The sequence below is a fragment of the Dasypus novemcinctus genome, chromosome 10 (assembly GCF_030445035.2).
Source record: "Dasypus novemcinctus isolate mDasNov1 chromosome 10, mDasNov1.1.hap2, whole genome shotgun sequence".
Lineage (NCBI taxonomy): Eukaryota > Metazoa > Chordata > Mammalia > Cingulata > Dasypodidae > Dasypus > Dasypus novemcinctus.
In genome coordinates, this window is record NC_080682.1 from 118,466,443 (window position 1) to 118,486,802 (window position 20,360).

Below are 20,360 nucleotides of genomic sequence, written 5' to 3' on the forward strand. Positions count from 1 at the left end.
GTCTTGGTTCTGCTCTGGCTTTTGAAGAGTAATAGCTTTGGTGGGGAAGAAATGCTTTCAAAATCCAGATCTGCTAACTAGGAACCCAAGCCAATTTAATTAGAGTGTTCAAGCACTGGGATGTTCACTAATTTGATTCAAGAAACCAACAGAGGAGAAATAATGATTTTTGCACTGGGCATTGTCAGGCTGCCTTAAATGTGACCCACACTTGCTCATGCCCCAGTATGTCAGGAGCAGAACCATGCATCCTTCTAACCTAACTCTCTGCAAGCCTCTCTGGGGAGTTTTCCTTTGGGGGCTTCTCCACTTTCCATGGCTTTTGGATCTGTCCCCAGTGTTTTCTATTCCTCTACTCACTCCTTTACCTGGGTACGTCAGAGTCCCTATGTGAAGGTTATTTTTTGTTTTGTTTTGTTTTATTTTGTTTTACTGGTGTCCTATGCTAACCAAATAAAATTAGTTCTTTTGTTTCTCTGTACCTTTGTACAAGCTATTCCTTATGTTAAGCACAAAGGGTCTCTCCTTCTGAGTAATTCCTTCATACCAAACTCCCTAGCTCTTCTACAATTTTTTTTCCCCAAAACTCTTAACATACCCCATTCCTACCATAAGGAAGAAATGCTCATTCCCTTTGTCCCAACTCTTTGTCCAATACATACCGCTATCGTGCCTCTTAATATAGTAATTACATACTTAGACGTGTGTTTCCTCTATTAGATTCTGCGTCTCAAGAGTAATGGGCCTAATTTATTTTTCTGTTCCCAATTTCTTTCTCAGGGCCTAGTATATCATTGGACATTAGCAAGTATTTGTGGGATCTCACTAGTAGGGGGTACATTAAAGAACATCTACTAAACTAGTAGAGGTGTATTTAAAGTTCTGGGAATACAAAGAAGGGAGAAATTATATCCAGCTGCACAAGACCCAATTGACTGACTTCCTTCTGGACCTCAGTTCACCCACGAGATGAACCACTGGTGAAAACTGAAAAAAAATGAGTCACAAATACTTGGGGTCTTCCTTCATCAAGCTTCTCACTTTTTTTCATGAGAGTCAGAGAATAAAGATAATCCCAACCAATCCTATAAATGTATACTCAATATCCAGCACATATTACTTGGAAGATAATGGATGGTCAAAAGCTATTTACTGGGGAGCAGATGTAGCTCAAGTGGCTGAGCACTTGCTTCCCCTATATGAGATCTGGAGTTCAATCACAGTACCTCCTAAGACAAACAAACAAACAAACATGAAAAAACCAATTCTCATTCTCACTGGGGAGCAGATGTAGCTCAGAGGTTGAGCGCCGGCTTCCTTTCCATAGTACGAGGTCCTGGGTTCAATCCCCGGTACCTCCTAAGGAAAAAAAAAAAAAGAAGCTATTTACTGAAAAAGTATGCATTAATTACTTAAGTTCTATACCACTTTCAGAAATATCTCTGTCATTATGACCTAATAATACCAATCAGGATAATAGCATGCATGCATACAACACAGGTTTATATTACATATACATTACCTTACCTCCTAATGCATTCACTTTCATTTTATATTACTTATCTTCATGTGTCATTATATAATATAGTTATTTTACAGTGATTTGATTGTCTGTCTCCTCCACAGCTATGAAATCTCCATGAGAGGGGAAAGCTGGCATTTTTCTTGCTCAAAGTTTTTGCTCTATATTCACCAAGCAGAGTACCAGAGACATGGTTGTCACGCATAAAACACGCTGAATTAATAAATAAAAGTCTCCAGGTACTCAGATCTGAGTCTCCTGGGTTCCCTCCCATTGTGGTCCTTTCCCAGCCTTGTTGCTGAGAGACCCCACAGTGATTCACAGAAGCTCTGTTTTGTTCACTGAGACCAGAATTGAAGACAGTGCCATCAAATGGAGCTTTCATATTTCAGAATCAACTCAGCCCTAAGGCTTTTCTAAGAATCACCCAGAAGATGATGCAGAGGAGAGAAACAAAAAGAGACACGTAAAACAAATAACTGTAGTATAACGCCTTGCAAATCAATTTTCTGTGCCCTTACTTTTGAACTCTCCTGTTAAGTAAAGGCCTAGAAACTGAAGTCTTCACATGGTGATTGTTGGAAAGACATATTTTGATACTCACTTGCTAAAGGCAGCAGCAGTGATCATACCCCAAAGTTATGCAAAACACTCAAAAACCATACTTAAATCTGATTTACTTTTCTTCTAAGTCTCTGTTAAACAACATCAGTGTAATGGCTGAGAAAACATTTTTAGGGCTGACTCTATTTTTCAATCCCTAATTAATTACTCAACTCCAGAAGAAGGATATTTTTAAAAGAATCCTTTTGCTTTTTTTCTTTGCTTCTGAATTTCACCTGTCAAAGTGCACTTCCAACTGTTAAATACAAAGGTTTCTAGGAAGCAGTCAAGTGAGAGTTTTATCCTGCCAGATTCCTCTGTCCTGTTTCCACCCTTCTGCTTTCTAACTTTGTCTCTGACTACTTTTGTTTTTCTATTTTAAAACAGTAACAGTCATAAATAATATCATAGATCCACTCCTAGCTGAACATTGGACAATAATAAGCCTTTCCCTCTCTACAGTGCTTTATAAACATCTCTTTCACACATCTTGTCTGAATCTCAAAGAATGTCTAAAAGATAAGTATGCCATAAAATGAGAGCTCATCAATACCAGGCCATCTAATCTAGTCCGATGAGGTGAATGTTTTACTATCACCAAAGAAACAAGTTTCACCCTGTGTTGAGGGAAGACTGTGAAATTGTACAAAGTGAATAAGAAATTAAGAATTGATAGATAGTGGCATAAAAGATAACTACAGAAATTTTAGAAAAGGAACAGCTCAACAATCACTTCCATTTTCTCTTTCTCCCCACTCTGTATATTCATTGTAAATATGGGTTTACAGGTGTATTAACTTCATTTTTAAAATATGTTGTATATTTGTGAAACTAATTTTAAAGATCATGTTTAAAATGCAGTTATCAGAGATGCTGAAGTTTTAATATAGCTAGTTATATAATTTAAGACTTTAGCTATAAATTGTATATTATGATTATAAAGGGTTTTAAGCATAATTTAATAAAACATTACTCTATACTTGACACTTTTAAAAAATGATAAAGGAACCATGCCCTTATTTAGCAGATAAGGATACTGAAACTAAGAACAATGCCAAAGTGGAAGATCTAGTGAGTTTCTGACTCACGGTCCAACATTTTATCTCTACCTCCTCTAATGCACAACAGTTTACTAGAATAGATACTCAAAAAAACATATTCAAAACCTGCTGTTGTGTGATTTATGGGTTTAGTGTCTTTTCTCTAGTTGATATTGACTGTACTGAGCCAAGAAAAAAGTTATATTTGACAAATATATTTTATTAACAATGTTATACACTTAATATTTTTTAAAATTATTTTTACTAATGTATAAAATTTTTCTAACATTAATGAGGTCTGAAAATGACACATTTAGAGAGGTTAGAAAAAATGTCAATTGCACATACATGACTTCCCAGGAATATTGATGCCACCACATGGGGGTGTAGTGTTCTTAAAATGCACTTTCCAGGCATTCTGAGCAGCTCTGATGAACAAGCCTGGGGAGTGGCAGAGAGAGCTTGGCTTTATTAGCAAAGACAAAGCACTTTGTTTTATCTTTATCATGGAGAGGCGTGAGGTCCTGATTCACATGGAATATGACTCCTAGGAAGTCATCACTGTGATATTAATTCTCCTAAATTGTTCAATCTCAGAAAATACTGCATTGGGTAATACTGCGTGTGAGAAACCTGTGGTGGGATGGCAATTTCACAGAAAGCAGTCACGTTAGTATGTACCATGTTACGTCCTATGATCCAAGAAGGTGGTTAGGAAATTACTTAATTAACTAATAGTTGTACTTAATTACCCAACAGTTGCTTTTGTTGTTGGAATTACTGTGCGATAATTGACCATGATGGGAGCTATGGTCCTAAGCTGAAAGCAAATCATGGGAGCTAAGGTCAATTATCTTATATTAACGTCCACAAAGAAAAGAGCTAGTGTGATCATCATAAGACATAACTACAAAATACTTTACGTCTTAAATGGCCAACCTTTTAAACTGTTACAATGATCACAGATCCAATTAAGTTTAATTAAAGTAAAACCACCACTTTGAACACCCATAACAATCAGAAGGTTTTCTATTTGTGGATAAATTCGATATGGGGAACATGCAAAAGAACTTTCCACATACTTACTTTTATCCCTGCATATGCAGGTTTTTCTATATTTGTAGAGGGCACATTTCTAAAAATCAGCCAGTGTGAAAAATTATTTCTTGAGTTTAAGTTGGTCATTTTAGAAGAATCAGTCATTTACCCTTTCCATAACTTAGGTGCTACCTAATGGCTGTGGATGTGGGAAGGAGGAATCATAGCTCGATTTTAATGGAAAAGGCATGAGTTTGAAATAGGCAGACCTGAACTTGAATCCCAGGAATCCTAGGTTTGCCATGTATTAACTGTGAAACTTAAACTGCATAATTATCTGTATCTATAGGGTCCTCACAGGAAATAGCAGGCAATTCCGATGGGATTTGAAGATAATTTAATGAAGGGAGGTGTGGGCAGGGTTTAGGGAGCCAACAAGGTTCAAGGGTTAAGGGAACCCCAGGACTAGCAACAGCAGGAAACCTTTACTACGCATAGGACTGAAGGTGAGGAAGAAGATATACAATCAAAGCCTAGTGGAGTCTTAGAAGAGGGCTCCCTGGTAGGAACAACAGTCAGAGAGAGACCAGCCACTGGCAAAACTGTGGCAGAAAAAGAAATACCCTGACTTTTTTCTTCTCTCCTTCTGATTCTTGCAGAGGCTAAATTCAACCAGAAAGAAGCCTGCAAGGAGCTCCTAAGCCCTGAGAAGGGCAGAGATGAGCAGAGAATTGTTCTGGGTTGGGAGGTTAAAAACAGGGAAAAGTAGACTCCTCTTGCTTACTTTCTTCATTTGTAAATGGAGATATGAATGAAACGCTGCCCAAAAAATTATTGTAAAGATCAAATGAAATATGTATAAAGTGCCTAATATGGTACACATGAGATAGTAGATGCTTAATAAGTGGTAGCTGTTCCAAACCTTATTTTTATAACAGTAACTAATCATTGTGAAGGTAAGTATTTATGCCCTATTAAGATCCAACAATGATCCAATAAATTGACCCACAAGAAGCTGCTTTGTTTCTCCTTCACAAATGAGGGAGACCCTAAAAGAGAGATGAAAGCACTCAAAAAATAAACGTGCCCTAATACTGTGACTCTTATGCTTACTTTCTCTTGGAAAGGAGGGTTCCACAAAAAGTCAGTTACATTTTTCACCAGCACATCCCTACCCAAAGGGCACATGAGTAGGCAGTGATTTAGACTCAGAGGTCTAAACATATTGTATCTTATATTCCACCACTAACCTACGAAATAACTTTTGAAACAAAATGATTCCAATAGAAAGCAAAAGCTTGCCTTTGAGGATATGCATATCCTTGATGCATTTACCTTTATAATTATTGGTAAGCATCAACGTATCTCATAGAGCACCAGTGTGGGATAGGTCTTCTCCAATCACTCCATCTAAGATAATACTGCCACCCCAGGCACTCTCTGCCACCTTATTTTCTTTAAGGCACGTGTGTCTATATGAAATTCTGTTTAGTGATTTGTTTGCTTAGGTACTTTTTTTCTCCTCCATGACAGCAAGACCTAGGATGTCCTATTATTGTCAGTCTCTAATAGTGCCCAGAACAGAGTCTGATAGAAAATGCTCAAACCACACATATACACAGACAAGCACATGCACAAAAGTGGTTGATGTGAGAATTAGATGACTTGATGTATTTAAAACACTTTGAAACAGGCACGTCTCTTTATTATTATTGTCACTATTAAGAATAATTATGAAGTGCTACATATATAAATATTATGGTGATGATGGATATTATTATTTTTCAGACTGACTCTTTGTCATACATGCTTGTTCCTAGACCAAGACTGTCAGTCTTTGTATTCAGCCTGTGAGTACTGCCAACTTTATATTTACAGTGACATTGCCAGGAAGATTATGGAGCTTGGAATGAGATCTCTCAAACACTAGTGACAAGCATGTCATGGTATCCAGATCCCAGGACAAAATGCCAAGTGCTGTATGCCAAGTATTAAATGAAAAATCAGAAGAAATCCTACACGCTTTACTTCTGAGAAATTGAAATAGAGGTACTTTTCTCAATTACTTCCATTATGTACAACTAATAACCCTGGATATTATAAATAAAACAGATATAAGAAGACTCTGAAAGGTAGAGAGAAGCAGGCAGACTGGTAGAGACCTAGGAATACAAGGAATGACATGGCCCTGAGTTCACTGGGTTTTCTTCTCACTTCCTATATTCCAGAGTTAGGCTGCAGAAGCTGGAAATCCAGAAACATCAGTGGATGTACACACACTAAAAAAGTCCCAACAAAAGCCTGCTCTCTCTAGCTAAAGACCTGAAAAGGGATTGTCTTGAAAGACAGAAAATTTTTAGACTATTACTGCTTTACTCCAGCCTGACACCAGACAAAAACTGCAGTCCCAAACTTACCTATGTGAGCAAAGGCCAAATGGATGGCTGAGACTTCCACCCTTGTCAGGCTGTGATAAGGCGTGGTGTCAGATGAGGCCTGGTAAGGAACTGGGACTTTCATTCTCACTGAGTGGTAATGAAGGGCCCCCCTTCACCAGCAGTGTTAGTAGAGACTGTGTGGGGAGCCTGGACTTCCACACCTATCTGGTAGTAACAGAGCATTTCCCCACCCTCAAGGTGGTGTCAAGGAAGGTCACATGGAGAGTAGTAACAAGGTGTTGCTCCCCCTTCCCAAACAGAGAGATATCAATGAAGACCTAGTGGGGAGCCAGTATTCCCAAACCCATCCAGCAGTAATAAGGAACCTCACTGCCTTGGATATTGATAGAGGCCAAGTGGGAAATCCGGACATCTACCAGAACATGCCAGTAGCAAGGTAACACTCACACCTTCCCCTGCCTAAGAGGTGTCAGAGAAAGCAAGCTAAAACAGAGAGTTTAAATGAGTTCCAGGGTCTTCTAACATAGTACTCAAAATGTTCAAATTTCAATTGAAAACCATACATCATAACAAGAAACAAAAAAATCTAAAACTGTATGAAAAAAATCACAACCCATAGGCACCAACACCAAGGTTTCAGAGATGTTATAATTATCCTACAAAGATTTTAAAATAACCATCACTAAAATGCTTCAATGAACAATTGTGAACATGCCTGCAACAAATGAAAAAATAGAACATCCACAAAGAAATTGAAAGTCACAACAAAGAAATAGTAAATTTAAAGAAGAATAAATTTAAATTTTAGAACTGAAAAAATAATCAAAATGCAAGCTCAATGGATGGGCTCAACAGGGAATGTAGGGAACAGAGGAAAGAATTAGTGAACTGGAAGACAGAGCAATAGAAATTACAATGGAGACCAAATATACTTTAACAAAAATGAACAGAGCCTCAGGGATGTGTGGTCCTATAACAAAATATCTAATATTTATGTCATTGAAGTTCCAGAAGGAGAAAAGAGAGAGAGCAGAGCTGAAAAAGCATTCAAGGAAATGATGGTTGAAAACTTCCCAAATCTGGAAAGACATACAGATTCAAACCTATGTATTCAAAAGGTGAATGAACCTCAAACAGAATAAACAAAGAAAGCCACAAGACATATCATAATCAATCTGATGAAAATTAGAGACAAAGAAAAAAATAATCTGAAAGCTGCAAGTGGGAAATGACACTTTAATTACGAGGAAAAATCAATTTGAATGACAATGGTTAGGAAACCATGGAGGCCAGAAGGAAGTGGAACAAGATTTTTCAAGTGCTAAAAGAATTAACTGTTCACCCAGAATCCTATACACATGAAAATAATCTTCAGGTATTAAGGGGAAATCAAGATATTCTCAGATACAGGAATATTTAGGGAATTTTCACCAACAGATCTACCCTAAAACAGTGTTTAAAGGAAGTTCTCTAAGAGAAATGAAACACTAAAATAAGGAAACTTTGACGATCAAGAAGGAAGAAATAACAGAGTAAGCAAATATAATACACTTTCCTTTTTCTCTTGAGTTTTCTAAATTGTGTTTGACAGTGGAAACAAAAATTATAACATATCTGATGTGATTGTAAACATATGTAGAGGAAATATTTTAGACACTATTAAAAATGGGTGGGGGGATAAGGCAGTATAAAAGGAAACTCATTTCAAATAATATAGGTAGGTTAGAAGTAAAAGGATGGAAAAAGCTATATCGAAAGAAAGTAGGAATGGCTACATTAGTATCAGATAAAGCAGACATTCAAGCAAAGAATATTCTCATTATATGTTGATAAAATAGTCAATTCACCAAGAAGACATAGTAATACAAAATGGCAATGCATCAAACAGCAGAACTGCAAAATATGTGAAGCAAAACTAATAGTATTGAAAGGATAAATAGACAAATCCACAGTTATAATTAGTGACTAACACCCCTCTCTCAACATTTGATAGAACTAGGCAGAAAATCAGCAAGTATATAGAACTCAACAATACCATCAGCCAAAAGGATATAAATGACATTTTTAAAACACACCACCCAACAGCAGAATACATATTTTTTTCAATGTAAGGAAGAAGGAAATAATAAAGATAAGAGCAGAAATCAATGAAATGAAAAGAGAAAAACAATAGATAAAATCAAGAAACAAACAGCTAATTCTTTGAAAAGATCAATACAATTGGCAAACCTCTAGTAAGAATGACAAAGATAAAAAGAGAGAGGAACAAATTACCTATCTCAGGCATGAAACAGGGATATTACTACTGGCCCTGCAGCATCAAAATGATAACAAGGGAATACTACAAACACTTCTGTGCACATAAATTTGACAACTTTGATGAAATGGACTTACTCCTCAGTAAGGCACTAACTTCCCAAGCGAACTCAATAACTTAAATGGTCCTATAAATATCAAGGGAATTGAATTCATAATTTTTAAAAATTCCAACAAAAAAATCTCCAGGCCGAGATCACTTCACTGGAGAATTTTATAAAACATCCAAAGAAGACCAATTCTACACACTCTCTTTCAGAAAATAAAAGAGGATGTAACACTTTCCAATTGATTTATGAAGCTAATATTACTTTACTAACTCAGACAATGGCAGTACAAAAAGAAAACTACAGACCAATATCCCTCTTGAATATAGATGCAAAAATCCCCTTGAAACATTAAACATAAGCCAGCAATATATAAAATAATTATGCACCATGAATAAGTAGAGTTTATTCTAGAGATGCAAGTCTGGTTCAATATTGGAAAATCACTAAGGTAGTCTACCATGTTAATAAGCTAAGGAAGAAAAATCACATGATCTTATGAATCAGTGCAGAAAACAGCTTTTGGCATCTATCAATGGAACAGAAAAGATAATCTGGAAATAGACTCTCACAAATATATCTGATTTTTTACAAAGGTGCAAAAGCAACTCAGAGGAATAATAGATTTTCAACAAATGGTGGTAGAGCAATTGTACATTCATAGACAAAATAAATGAACCTCAGCCAAAGTCTTACATCTCTTACAAAAATTAACAGAAAATGACAGTTCACTAAAGAAAACATACAGATTACAAAAAAGCACATGAAAAGTTGTTTGAAATTGTTAGTTATTATAGAAATGCAAAATAAAACAGTGAGAGATCATAACAAGCAGAATGTTTAAAATAAAAAATAGTGACAACAGCAAATGCTGGTGAGGATGCAGAGAAACTGGATCACTCATATGTTGCTGCATAATTGTAAAATGTACAGCCACTCTGAAAAACAGTTTGGCAATTTCTTTAAAAATATGCAACTATCATTTGACCCAACATTCCATTCTTGGTATTCACTCCAGATAAATGAAAAAGTATGTTCACACAAAAACCTGCAAACAAATGTTCATAAACGGCTTTATTCAGAATAGCCCCAAACTGGAAAAAAAACCCAAATGTCCTTCCATACCATGGAACACTACTCAGCCATATAAAGTACAAACGATTGATACACACAACAAGCTGGATGAATCCCCAAAGAATTACACTGAGCAAAAAGAGCCAGTCTCAAAAGGTTACCTACTGTATGGTCCTACTTAGATGGCATTCTTGAAACGGAAATATTATAAAACAGAAGAACAGATTAGTGGTTACCAAGTGTTAAGGGGGAAGTGAGGGAAAAAGGGAAGTGGATGTGGTTATAAAAGGGCAGAAAGAGGGATCTTTGTGGTGATGGAAATGCTCTGTATCTTGGCTGTATCAATGTCAGTATTTTAGTTATGATATTGTACTATAGTTTTACAAGATGTTACTAGTAGGGGAAACGTGGGAAGGGTATACAGGATCTCTCTGATTGATTACAACTGCGTGTTCATCTATTAGTATCTCAAAATAAGTATAATTTTAATGTAAATGTAACACTTAAAAAAGGAGCTCCTTGCCTGTAATCCCACCCCCCACCCTGCACCCGCACCTTTATCTTGCAGCTGATTCAACTACCAGTGTGTGTGTAAGTACCTGTGTGTTGGGTGAGAGAGAGAAAGGGAGAGTAGTGAGGGGCTGGCTCCCCACTGCAGCTGACGGCTTGAGCCACCTGTGCTGAGCACGGTAGTGGAAGTGGGAAATGGATGGTGAGGACCTCTTCTGAGGGCAGGTGCATTCTTCTTCACCATTTTGAATAGGCCTTTGAACACAGGGGTGCTAATAAAGGGAGGCGAGACTCGATTTTTTCACTTAGTCTTTGTTGACATGATGGTGATGGTTAGGTTCATGTGTCACCTTGGCCAGGTAATGGTGTCCAGTTGTTTGGTCAAGGAAGCACTGGCCTCATTTTTACTGTAAGCACATTTCATGGACTTGAATCATCTGTAATTTGATCGCACCTATGGCTGATTAGATCTACAATCAACTGAGGAGATTGCCTTCGGCAATGAGAGACGTCTCATCAAATCGGTTAAAGGCACTAAAAAGAGAAATGATGATTTCAGCCATCAGAGGGAGAATTTCCATCTACTTCAGCCAGGCAGCTTCTCCTGGGGAATTCACCAAAAACCTTCATCGGAGTTCCCAGCTTCAGCCGGCCCTAAGGAATTTGGACCTCTGCATCCCCACAGTGGCGTGAGACAACTTCATAAAATCTCGTAATATTTACATAGAGCCTCTGCCAGTTCTGTTTCCCTAGAGAACCCTGACCAATACACTGATGTAGAAAGGTATGTGGAATCAACATTAGGATGAGGGTACAAGCAACCACTGCAATTAAGCCACATAGTCTCATATCATTTTGAGGAAGGTGGAGTTTATGAAAAGGGAGAGAGCAGTAAGAGAGATTCTGAATAGGATTTCTCTTCCAAATGATTAGGTTTAGATAGGTTATTGATATGCTATCATTTCTTTATTCACTTATTCATTCATAAAATGTGTATTGCCTGTCTACTCTGTGCTTGGCAATATGACAGCAGTGGAGACAGATTCCTCCTTTTAAGGAGCCCAGCATCTAATGGGAAAGACAGATTATTTTAAAGTTGTCAATTTTAAAACAAGGTGGACATCTTGTGATTGAGCTATGAACAGAGTATTATGGGAACTTACAGTGGGAACCTAATCTGGCCTGGGAAAAGGATGCCATGGAAGACTTCTGGAACTGAATCTTAATACGTGCATAGACAGTCCCTATCTACCATACATTAGTCACTATTCTAGGTTAAGATGTGGACAAAGGCATTTCAGGTATTGCAGATAGCATGATCCAGGCACATGACTGTACCCTAAATAAAAGTTTATTAAACTGAGTTAAAATAAATTAAAAGTGATAAAATAAGAAGTTTGCTTTCATTAAATCTTTCTCAAGTCATGAATCAAAGAGGCTTAAGACTTGGGACTCAAAGTAAATGAAAGGTAACTGTAAGATAATGACACTGATTAAACTGTATTAGCTCGCAAATACACTCACACACATTGTCATACCTTTAGAGTCACACATCATGTGGACTGATACCTGAAATCAGAGGGAAGTCAACAATTTACAATGTAAAAATAGACCAGTACTTGCTTCTTTCATGTGTACAATAAAATAAAAAAATCATCAGATTGCTTAACTTCCCATGCACAGATTGCACTGTTCATTAAAATGCTCAAATTAGTTATGCAAATCCTGTGCCATGTTATGCCTCTCTTCCATATGTGACTAGTTACCATAGCAGTCAGCTTAAGTGCATATTTTCCATAGCAACCCAGGAATCTTTACTGTACAGAGACCCAAGCGAGATGGTATTGAGAGCAATTCCACAAGCAATATGAAATATAAATTTTGGCAGCATCTCTGGAATCTTTCTTTAAAATGACATCACTTAGCACTGACTTTTAAATGCCACAGCCTCTGGGTGGTTCTTCTTTAGACTATATCTGCAACTCTTTCCTGTTGGGAATGCAAAATTCTTGAGAACACATAACATTTATGATTTGGAGGCATGAAGCAGAGCTTTTCTCTCGCTTCATTTAAGAGAGTAGGTGAATATGCCTCCTTCTACAGTGCAAGAGAACGACAACAAATGGTTAAGGAAGCTGAGCAGTACTATGTCAGCACAATCTGAAAATTGAAGTTCCATATGGTGGTGTGATGTATTTGCTGGTTTCATTCGCTCATGTGTTGTTCACAACTTCCTGCCTTAGACTACAAGGCTTATACCACACTGAGCTGGGATTTTTCTCTTGTCTTGTTGGTCTTTTCAGAGCATTTATCCATCTAGGTATATTAATTTCATTTTTCATATTTAATAGAGGGACTGTTTATCCTTAAAGGCCTCCAGACCCATTGGGATATATATAGATAGAGGAAACATATACATGACAAACAAGATCCCAGAAGCTTCATTCACTTATTTTAGGCTTAACCCATATACAAAATTAAGCATATCCACACACAAGTGTAAGTATGAGGAGGAGTCCTGTGCTGGGCTAAATGTACTGGTGTAACAGTACTAGTGGCTGTCATTGTGTACTCCTGTGCCCGGGACTTTACTACAAGATGTGTAGAGCCATTACAATGAATCATCACAGCAGTCCTATGAGAAATTGCATAATAACTGCATTTCCTCGATGAGATAATTGAAGCACAGAGAAGATCACTTAACCTCCTCAAGGCTACCTGACTAAAAAATGATAAGACTAAGATCCAAAGCCAGATTTGTCTGCTCTAACAACCAAGGTCAGAAGCAGATGTGGCTCAGGTGACTGGGTTCCTGCCTACCACATGGGAAGTCCCTGGTTTGGATCCCAGGGCCTCCAAAAGAAGACAGTGAGCTGGCATGATGGGCAGGTGCAGCAAGCTGACATAAGAGACACAAGAAGAAAAAATATAAGGAGAGGCACAACAAAGCAGAGAGCAGAGGTTCCCAGTGCCTCCCAAAGAAGATGGCGAGCTGACGCAACAAGATGATACAACAAGAGATGTGGGGAGGTAAAGCACAATGAGAGACACAGCAAAGCAGGGGATGGAGGTGGCTCAAGCAATTAGGGACCTCCCTCCCACATCAGAGGTCCTGGGTTCGGCCCACAGTACCTCCTAAAGAAACAAGGAAGATGAACAGACACACCAAGTGAAAAACAACAGGGGGGTAGGGAGAAATAAATAATTTTTTTTTTAAATGAAAAGAACCAAGCTCATTCCATTATACATTGCAATGTAAGGAAAAAGAAAAAGAGGTAAAGCTCGGGAGAAAGAGCCTTGTGCAGAACCCAAAGCCATGCGCCAAATTGTCTGAGAATGCCTGAGTGGGAAGGCCAGGTGGAGTAAAAGACAATGTCTATAGTCCAAGGCAGATTTCACCACTAGAGGGAAATGGTCTTTGGGTGTGGTCTTCAGTTAAGCACTTTCTCTGCCTGTTGCTCTCCTGGAGTCTTCATAATACTTTATAAACCTTTGTGAAGATAAATCAGTCCTCTTATGTTAATCACAAACAGAAAAACTTTGATATTACTTAGAGTCATTTGGATACATACAAGATTCTCCCATTACAGAGCCAGAAGATGTAACAGAAAGGGAGGTAAAAAATCATATTTTAATTAGGCCTGCATTATTTGAAATAGTCTGTTTGATCCCTAAAACATTACTACGAAAAAAACAACACCCTAAAATCCCACTGCTTTGGCTTTAGCAAAATGAGCTTGTGATTTTTACATTTGCTTCTCCTGTTCCAAGAGTCTCCCCTGAAGAAAGCCTATAGTGAACTTCTCGGTGAGGTGAAAGAAGGAAAGGGCTCTCATGTGCTGGGGCCATCTCTGCAGGTCACTTAGATACTGTGCCCAGGGTCTCTGGACATGCAGCTCAGCATGGTGGGATATTGACAGGCAGACTGATGCAAGTGGTGTGCCATGGGGTCCCCCTTGGGACCTCCGGTTATGAACTAGATGGAAATTGAGGCTGTCCTGCTCCGCATCTCTGAGTTTGTAGTCATATAGCTACCCGAGTGATCACTGTGTCCCTCCCATGGTTAAACCCCTCCAGGGCTCCCCATTGCCTGTGTGACCAGGTCTACGTTCAACTCACAAATCACCTAAAGAAAATAAAATTGGGTTGGGGATGGGGAAATAGGTCGTGCTTCATATTTGCTCTGATCAGGATTAAAGAGAGCAGCCCTGTGGACACAGAAACACTGGAGGTGAGAAGAAAGACAAAGTAAATTATAGGAACCTGCAGAAAGTGTAAGGGAAGGCTGTGGAATTATGACTCAAAGTTTGACAAAATCTCCAAGGGGCAGACGGTCTTAGCAATGCCTGGCTTACATAATTATATGAAGTATTAATACTTCTGCCTCCCCAACTAGACTCAGGAAACCTTACCTGCTGCTTGGTTGGAACAACCTTGGTTGTACCTGGCATATTGTAAATATCCAATAAGCAATGAGTAAATTGGTATATGGATATTCTACATAAATTGCCAGTTTAAAGTTAATTTAAAAGTATTGCATCTTGAGAATTTTTCCTGGTTCATAGAGATAACTAGAGATATCCTATTCATTAAGAAAATTTTGAGTTGACAATTAAGAATGTAAGCAAAACTAAATTAGGGAGGTCAAGTTGCTGCAAAATTCATTTAGTGATTTTCACAGCCATATATAAATAAGTCTTGGATTATCTGCCCCAGTGCTCACATCTATTAGCTGGGAGGAATGTAGAGAATGAGTCATAATGGGATGCCTCCCACATGTAAGAGGATCCAGAGCTGTTAAACACAGTGCACGGCCCCACGGTGGGAAGTCCAGCTCCTTCGCTCACCTTGAGCTGAAAGCATATTCATGGCATTTTCCATGCATAAGGCAAATGCTCCAATGTAGCAACTGTCTCAACAGGGATGATATTGGTATTGCCTGTGACTCTTTCAGTTTGCTGCAAACAGCTTCAATTTTTCCTGTCAGGCTGCACATGTCTGGGTAAATACAAATAGATGAGATAACACATCTTGACACAATTATACTCTGTCAAAAGCTCTGCATGATGAAGGGGGCACCGTGAGGTTCACCCGTTCATTCTGGAATACAAATGGGACGCCGTAGTGTACTGCTCACACATGGTCTGGCGCCTGGAGCAGAGGGTACTTGATTTAATAGTAGGCTGACTTTGATTTTTTAAGGATGTATTCAGAACAGGGCTGCCTCTAGAGGGGGAGAGGAAGGGAACCCAGTACCATTTCATTGTTTCCATCTCCGTTCATCTGAAAACTTAACTGGCCACTGGGAACCCATACAGCCCAAACTGTTAAATAGCTTCATCTGAGATCAAACTGGACAAGAACGGTGACCAGAGCTCGGATCCCGCACCTCTGACGTCCCACCAACATTAAAAGGCAACAACATTTTTTCTCTTAATAACTCTGAAATCAAATGATTTTTCTCCTGCCTTCCCTCATGGTCTCAGCATTCCCATTTGCAGTGTGATCAAATTAATTTTGACTCATAGAATGGCTAACCATAAAGATTAGAGCTGCCATTTTTGAGCATTTATGTGGTTCCAGAATCTGTACGAGGTGCTTTACAGGTAGAATCTTTAATTCACACAACAGCTCTGCAGAAAGGTCTTCTAATCTCTACCTTATCACAAATGAAACTGAGGTCAGTGAAATGAGGTGCCTTACTCAAGATCACACAGCAAGAAAATAAAGATGCTGGAACTAGAAAAGAGATCTACCTGATATTCTCAGCCTTTGCAGCCAAATTGCCTCAGAAGAAAGTGAAATAATGTACATGGAAGCTCTTTGTAAAATATAAATCAAAGGCAAAAATATAACAGAAAGAAAGTGATTTTGGATTTCAATGGCTAGGATCCAATCATCACAGCCACTCTGGCACTACACGGTCATCGACAAGTCATTTACCTTTCTCGAGTTTCAAGTACGGCATCTATAAAATAGGTATACTATTGCCTATTTAACTACCTACATTCTATTACTTTCTACTCATTTGCAGATTTGGTGCTAAGAACACATTAGGTAATTGATTTGAAAATGTTTTGCAAACTAAAGCACCATGTAGACATACAAGATACTGTTACTGAGATAAGATGCCTGGAATCATTATTTTGGGTGCTTAGGGAAGTTTAGGTCTTGAAAGAGGTCAGAGATTTCCTCCTGTTGGTGTCTCATCCACTGCCTGCATTGTGGAAGAAACCATTTCAGGTGAATTATTTGAGTGGCCCCAAGCCAAGTGCTTTGTCCAGGCAGCAGCCCTTTAACAGGAAGAATGCTGGATGTTTCCAAGCATGAAAGCTAACTAATGATACATATTCCCAAGTTTGCATCCCAGATTCGGGGGGCCGTTTTAGAGGACAGATCTAGAAAAATCATCTGGATCCCTGGCAGTAAAATCTAAATCTCAGGGACAAATATGAGCTCTGCAATAGCCAGCCCGTGCCTCTGTCCTAGCCGCCTGGGAGTCTGTGTCTTATGAGTATGGGATAGAATGACCAGTTCATTCTAGTTCGAGGTTTAGATCTATTAAATGTTGTCTACAGTGATTGGCTGGTGAAGGTGTAGCAATGCTTTCAACTAGTAAGGGGTCAAGACCATTCCTATAGCAAGTATGGTCTTCATAGGAGATCAAACTGAATGCCACAGAGAAATCATCTCCTGCTCAAATGGAAGGGGCTTGCCTTGAGTAAGACATCTCTGAAAGCAGAGAGAAAGAGGGAAGGGTGGATGCTAAAGCAGGCAAATTTGTGAACATGGAGTTCAGCAGGCCCTAGGACGGGTCCTCAGATGAGAATCATTCTCCTTTCCTTTAAGACAATCATAAAAATTAAACAAGTAATAATACTAATATTCCTACTACTACTAATTTCCAGGGCCTTCCTCAATCCTGAGCACTGATCGATGTTGACTAAATGTTGAATAAACAAATGACTCTTTCTAATAATATAAACTGATTTTTCGTCACTCTTGAGCTCTGAAATGCTATGATACTGTCACATGATACTTCTCTATCAGTCAGGAGGACGACCTCAAGGTGCATTGCAGAATCCAGAACCTGCCATGTGGAGGATAGTGCCTAGCAGGCATTTGTCTTGGAGAAATTCCGTCTCTATTTATAATTCATTTAAGTAACACTCTATTTCTCCTATGCCTAGTACAGTTCCTCATACCTGCATTATTCAGGGAATGTTTATTGCTTTGAAATGGATGTATCCTGCAAAAAACTAATGAAGTTTTTTTTTTTAATTTTAGGTTTTTAAGATCAAAACCCTCAATAAGTTATTTCCTTTCCTTCCCATTACTGTCCCATTTATTATTTCTAAGCTTCAGGCCTTTCATATTAATAAATTCATATTGATTTATCTATTAATCTATCCAACAAAATGTTTATTATACTACATGTATTAAATAAATATATATACCAAAAACTCTGATTCAGATTTACCATCAAGTTTGCATGAGTCCCCTCTAAAGTCCTACACCTACTTTTGTGATTACAAATTGTATTCTTTTCTTAAAGATCTCCTTGCCAAATTATAAAAGGCTCAGGTCCACAAAAATTGGGGCCACCCTACAGATAGTTTAGTGTATGGTTTAATCCTATAAGTTACGTGTTTCATAGACAAGGAACCTAAGACTTACAGAGGTAAATGACTTAACCAAATTCTCATCTTGAATCAAGCCCAGATTCATAGCCTCTAAATCCAGGACCTTTTCATTGAGCCTTAGCGTCTACTCCTCAGATATGGAGAATACTCTTATATCCATGTTCTCCAGGGAGTCCATTTTCATCATCACTGAGCTCAGCCATCTCTCTCAAAGACAGGGAGGAACTAACCCATTTACTGAGTCCCCACTACTCACTGGGCAGTCCAACCGGGCCTACACATGCTTGTGCATACACAGACACGCACACACATAACTACTTTTCTTCCTCACAACAACCTAATGAGGGTTCACAGATAAGAGAAAGAAACCCCCAAAAGGTCAACTTGCTGGCAGTTTCATAAACAGGAAATGTGTGGTATATGAACCTATATCTGCCTGATTCTGAAGTCTCTGATTTTTCTATTCTACATGGCTGCTTTTCCTTCGTGTGCCAAACCTGGGCAAGCCAGACACGTTCCAGAAGCAGCCCTCTCCACTGCTAGGTCTTGGAAGACTGCCAGACTTCTAGTGCATGTCAATAGTGTTTTTTCTTCCGTGCACTAAGGAAGAAAAAGCCATCACCCAGTCCTCTTCAAATTCAAATGTCACAGGTGAGTATCTGAGAGATCTAGCATCACTCAAATAGTCCATTTGCTGAAGAGAAATCTTTTCAAGCCTGTATCTCTGACACTGTCATGATGACTTGGACACTGGAGATAATCCGATAACCTCACACTGCTTGTTCAAACCTGTTGTAATCCCTAAATCCACTCCTCACATTCCAGATAAGGCGAGCCATCCACTAAATTACCCATTGTCCTGGCAAGGAGCAGACTTCAATTCAACAGTAAACCTCAGAGAGTCGAATCACAGTCTCACCAGGGATGTAGAAGTAGTGACAACACATGTCTAGATGCAGCCAAATGGCTTGGCAGCCCAGGAACTGAAAACAGCAGCTGCTAACATCTCAGCCTCACAAGTGAGAACACAGGGTGTGCCCCAAGACCAGGGAAGGAAATCTGAACCGAGCTGCATCCCCACTGTTTCGTGGAGTAGACACATCTGAGGCCACAGCTAGACTAGTGCCTGCATAGTCCTCCTTAGAGAGTCACTAATATTCTACAAGGGTGGTCTCTGGGGTACCTTCTAAGAGGGAGAATTCTCAGGAGGCTGAGAACCAGAGTTTCTAAGCAGAGTAGACACTTCGAATGGCTGTAGGGCCTCTGTCCATTCTGGAATTAGGAGCACAGGGAGATCCACAAAAAGTTACAGCTGTGGTTCAGAACAAAAATTAAATACAACTGCAATTAAAACTGTTCTACCAAACACTAAAAATAACAGCAGGACTTCCCTCTACTGCTGCCCCACAAGATTAAAATCTGGGATGTTTAGTACCATTACCAGGACTCAAGCTGATTATAATATGAAGGCACTAAGCCACATAACCTGTCTTTTCTCTGATATCCTCCCCCTGATGGTCACAATGACCACCATGTCTCAGCTGGGATATAATTACTGCCTCACTACTGGTCTCCCTTTCTAGTTTCTTTCTTCTTTAGTCCATCTTTCATGTTGCTGCTGGGGTACCTTTTCTAAAGTGCATACATAATCATGCCATACCCTTCTTAAAATTTCTTTTGACTCTATTGACTGCAGGATATAGGACAAACTATGGCCTCATACACAAGGCTCTTCACAATCTTGTCCTCCCAAGTCCAAACATACTTTCTAACCCTTCCCCTGAGGCACCTTACATACCAGTCACATAACATACTTTGGCATTCCCATTCTCCATACTTTACACCATACTCTTTTATATCCCTGTGCAATGGACCTTTACTTGCTGCTAAACCGACCTTTTCTACTTCTAAACATAGAGAATTACTATTTAATCTTCAGACCCAACTCGAATCCCATTTTTCGAGAAGCCGGGTCCCACTCCCCCATAGTGAATCATTCTCCCCTTTAGGCTCTCATGGGATTTGCACATAAAACTATGGAAAAACATATTTCAATGCATAATAATTACTGTTCAATGGCTAAGTTCTGTTTTATTCTTTGTATTATTCTGGGTACTTGGCATGGAGCAGGAAGACTATAATGTTCTGTGAATGAATGAAAGAATGAA

General features: G+C 38.8%; 1 protein-coding gene across 19 annotated transcripts in view; it reads right to left on the reverse strand.

Annotated features, from left to right (window-relative positions):
• DLG2 (discs large MAGUK scaffold protein 2) overlaps window positions 1-20,360 on the reverse strand; it is a 2,400,703-nt gene that overhangs the window by 1,395,389 nt on the left and 984,954 nt on the right. For 14 of the 19 annotated variants that reach the window (XM_058306073.2, XM_058306075.2, XM_058306074.2 and 11 more), the window contains one exon: window positions 1,279-1,359. The exons of the other annotated variants lie outside the window; for them this stretch is intronic. In XM_058306073.2, the coding sequence (XP_058162056.1) occupies window positions 1,279-1,359 (81 nt within the window). The remainder of the gene's footprint in view (window positions 1-1,278; window positions 1,360-20,360) is intronic. 19 annotated transcript variants of the gene reach the window in all.